The sequence below is a fragment of the Oratosquilla oratoria genome, chromosome 41 (genome assembly GCF_046742065.1).
Source record: "Oratosquilla oratoria isolate Oo_2021 chromosome 41, ASM4674206v1, whole genome shotgun sequence".
Taxonomy (NCBI): Eukaryota; Metazoa; Arthropoda; class Malacostraca; order Stomatopoda; family Squillidae; genus Oratosquilla; species Oratosquilla oratoria.
Genome location: NC_134817.1, coordinates 1,365,156 through 1,369,139, shown reverse-complemented (window position 1 = coordinate 1,369,139; position 3,984 = coordinate 1,365,156). Strand labels below are relative to the sequence as shown.

General features: G+C 53.0%; 1 protein-coding gene across 2 annotated transcripts; it reads left to right on the top strand.

Annotated features, from left to right (window-relative positions):
* The first annotated feature begins 369 nt into the window (after nt 1-369).
* LOC143021254 (uncharacterized) lies at nt 370-3,231 on the top strand. Of its 2 annotated transcripts, XM_076178651.1 has the most exons (3): nt 370-418; nt 555-2,279; nt 2,521-3,231. In XM_076178651.1, the coding sequence occupies exons 2-3, from the start codon at nt 1,876-1,878 to the stop codon at nt 2,828-2,830; spliced, it is 714 nt and encodes a 237-aa protein (XP_076034766.1). In that variant the 5' UTR covers nt 370-418; nt 555-1,875; the 3' UTR covers nt 2,831-3,231. The 2 variants fall into 2 exon arrangements, with proteins under 2 accessions (XP_076034766.1, XP_076034767.1); XM_076178652.1 differs by lacking the exon at nt 370-418 and having other exon boundaries at nt 485-2,279.
* The last annotated feature ends 753 nt before the right edge of the window (nt 3,232-3,984 follow it).

Genomic DNA, 3,984 nt, shown 5'->3' with positions numbered 1-3,984 from the left:
CAACCATCTTACTTTCAGCACCACCTTCTCCTATCCATACCACCATTTGGTGGATCTCCTTCTCTCTCCTATAATTATCATTCTCCATACCGTCTTTACACACTTTAGCCCCTCTTTGTTGAAACAAGTCTATTATCGGCTGAAAGAAACCTGCACAGCGAAGCTATAGCGATAATCCCATACCACACTCCTGGTCATATGGCCATTTCCCGAAGGTTGAGTGTGGTTTGAATTTTCCGCCAAAATCATCGGAAATTTAAAATTCCCGGCTCTGTGCAGGCATGCGCATTGTCGACCCCACCTCCCCCTCCCTATTCCCTCCCTTCTTACCCGGCTAGCTCGAGCCGGACGTCGCGTCACTTAGCATCGCGGAACCAGACGAGTCGGTCACTCCACAACCCACCTTCTTTTCATGCCGGTAAGTCTGGTTCCTGCTCGTGCTCGTGTGTTCTCGTAGGGAGCCCTACCTGTTCTCCTGCAGTTTTTCCCCTTCGGTGTTGTGTCCAGACACCTTTGGGACACCCCTTCTATGATTATCATTATTCTATTTTCAGACCAAACGCTTGTGTGTGGAATCCGGCTGCACAGCCAGGATCTCGTCAGACGGCCACCACGACCTCTGCTCCCGCCATGCCCCTTGTTTCTCACAAGCTGGCTTTAACCCCCTAGCCTGCTTTGTGTGCAAAGCGCGGGTTGAGGAGATTCGTGCTGCTCCTCCCAAAACCCGTTCCAAGCTAGCCGCCCTCGAACTTCTTCGGGAGGCATGGCGCAGAGCTCGGAAATTGAAATCCGCTGACGACCCCCCCCCCCCCTGGTGTGGGCGGATCCGGCGTTAGGCGTGGAATTGGGCCTCGTTCGCCCTCGCCATCCGTCTCCCTATGTCTCCGAGACTTCCGTTGGTGGACAACCTGGGCCTCTCGGAGTACAAGGGGACGAGTCTGATGTTACGGAGTATGGTGTCCCCGAGCGTCCTCAGGCCTCTCGGCAGCCCCATACATCCGACCATCAAGGGTCCTTAAAACCCTTACGGCTTGCTTTGTCAAGCACCCCCACGAACTCGTCTTCCTCCCTAGTTCACTCACGTGAACCCGGCAGGAAATCTCGCTCGAAAAAGAGGTCTGCCTCACCGAGGTCCAGGACGCTCAGCTTGTCCCCACCCTCCACAGCCTCTCCCCCCAACTCACCCTCCCTTCCTCGCTCTCCTTTTCCTCGCCGTAAATCCCACAAGGGCAGGGAGCCGGGGGACGAAACGAGGGGAGAGGGAACTCTGGCTGCCCAAGTGGCTGCCCTCCTTCCGTCCCTGATAGGCCCCGTCCTTGAATCGGCCCTATCACATTATCCGGCCTTTCAGACCGCGCAAATCATAACGCACCCCTCTCCAGAGCAACCTCCTATTGAACCTACGGCTCTAGCCCCCCTCCCACTCTCCCTCCTGGTCCTTCCCTCCGCCCCTCCGTGCCGGCGACAGGTATAGGACTAGAAGGCCCCTCTCAGGAGGAACCCCCCAATCAGACGTCCGTCGGGTTGGACGGGGTGGAGGACCACTACAGTTCTTCTTTACCTTATCCTCCTACCATGACGGACTCTTGAGTTCACCCCTTCTCATGGTGTGACCTTCCCCGGTCCTGGGAGTACTCGTTTGGAGAAGATCACAAGCTAGTGGCCTGGTCTCCCGACTACTCGCTACTGGAGGGCTGGAGGAGGAGAGATGACGTTATCCTAAAGTGGGCCAACGACGCGGAGGGGGCTAAGGTTCTATATAAGATTCGACCCCTCTCCGCCCCGGCCTCCACGCCCTCCAGGATTTCCACCTCTAACACTCTGGACGCATTAGGTGCTCTCCTGGAGAACCCTCGTTTAAACCCTGATGGGCATATGTTTGTCGACAGGTCGGGGGACTCACCGGCGGTAGCACTCTCCCCAAACGCCTGGTTCCCGCAGGAGAAAGGGGAGAAAGCCTTAGACATCCCTGCTCTCGAGCGGGCCCAAGACCAACCCAAGACGGTTCCTCCTCGACGGCATATCCCTTCATCATTCCCCGTCGTCCTGCCACCACCCTTCGCGCCGGAGGGCCTGCGCGATTGCTTGTGGCACTCGGGCAGGGACCCCGCCCTCCCCCAGCAACTTAGTGAACCGGAGGCTAAGTTGCTGACGACGGAGGCCTCGACCAGACAAGACCTTGCCTCTACCATCTCGACCGTCACGGCAATGGCGATGATGAGGAACTGGCTGACGACGCTCGCCACGAGCTTTGAGGACTTCCCGCGGGAAGAATTGAGGTGAGTGGGATATTTCAATCTATAGAGGGTCCAGACCTGTCCTGGCGAGAGACGCTCGGGTAGCGTCTTCACCCAGGACGGAGCCTCTTGACTAGCGCCCGAGGACGAGGTCGTTCGGAAACGACCTCGGCTTCGCATATGTTATACGTTCTACAATTGAGCGATGTGACTTTATTACACCCTCCGGGGATCGGGATCCTTCTCGCCCTACTAATTTGATTCGCGTGTTTTCTGTATGCAGAGACACCCTGGCGGCACTCTCTACCGTGGCAGAGGGTACAGCCAACATGGCGTCATCAGCCCTACCCCCAGCAGCGAGGGCCTTCACCGCGGCTCGTCTGGCAGCTCGTCAGTCTGCAGCGCGGTCGGCCCCGGAGATAGCTCGCCGGGGCGTGGTGAGAGCAGCTCCCCTTTCCCGTGGTCTGTTCGACCAGGAAGCGACAGACCGCGTCTTCGCTACGGTCCCGACCGTCATCCAGATCCAACAACCCTCCCAACCGGAGATTCCAGGACTTCCTTCGGAGACACGCGATAGTGACCATCTCCGCTAGCACAGTTCTGGACTTCCTGTCTTGGCTAGCTGACACCACCAACAGGGCACCGGAAGGCCGACCCGGGCCATGCCCCCCACGCCCACAACATCAGAGGCCTCGCGGCATCGCTGGCGTTTCTCCGCACCCACTCTGTGGAACGGGTGCAGGACCTCGGGGGCTGGGCATCAGCAACTTCCTTCAGGACACGGTATCTCTACCACTCGATCACCCCTGTCCCATGTGTCGCCATGGGAACGGCTCCACCCCTCTTCGCAAAAGAAGGGGGGGCAAATGTCGACCGAGGGGTAGGGGAAGGCCCAGGAACCGCTGAGCAAGATACAATATTCTACATAGAATTTATGCACTATGTGAATTGTACAATATTATTTTTATAAAAAATAAATAAATAAATGAATATATATATATATATTGATATTGATATCGATATAAGTAAAAAAAAAAAAAAAACAGGTCGAAATGGACATGACTTCTCCTATTCAACTTAAGCTAATCTATAGTCATGATGGTCAAGAACTTTACCATGTTGAAATTAATTTCAACGCTCACTGTGACTCAGGTCGAAATGACCATGACTTTTCCTATTCAACTTGAGCTAATCTACAGTCATGATGGTCGAGAATTTTACCATGTTGAAATTAATTTCGACGCTCACCGTGACTCAGGTGGAAATGGACATGACTTTTCCTATTCAACTTGAGCTAATCTACAGTCATGATGGTCGAGAATTTTACCATGTTAAAATTGATTTCGACGCTCACTGTGACTTAGGTCGAAATGACCATGACTTTTCCTATTCAACTTAAGCTAATCTGTAGTCATGATGGTCAAGAATTTTACCATGTTAAACTAATTCAACGCCCACTGTGACTCAGGTCGACATGAACATGACTTTTCCTATTCAACTTAATTTAATCTACAGTCATGATGGTCGAGAATTTTACCATGTTAAAATTAATTTCGACGCTCACTGTGACTTAGGTCGAAATGACCATGACTTTTCCTATTCAACTTAAGCTAATCTGTAGTCATGATGGTCAAGAATTTTACCATGTTAAACTAATTCAACGCCCACTGTGACTCAGGTCGACATGAACATGACTTTTCCTATTCAACTTAATTTAATCTACAGTCATGATGGTCGAGAATTTTAC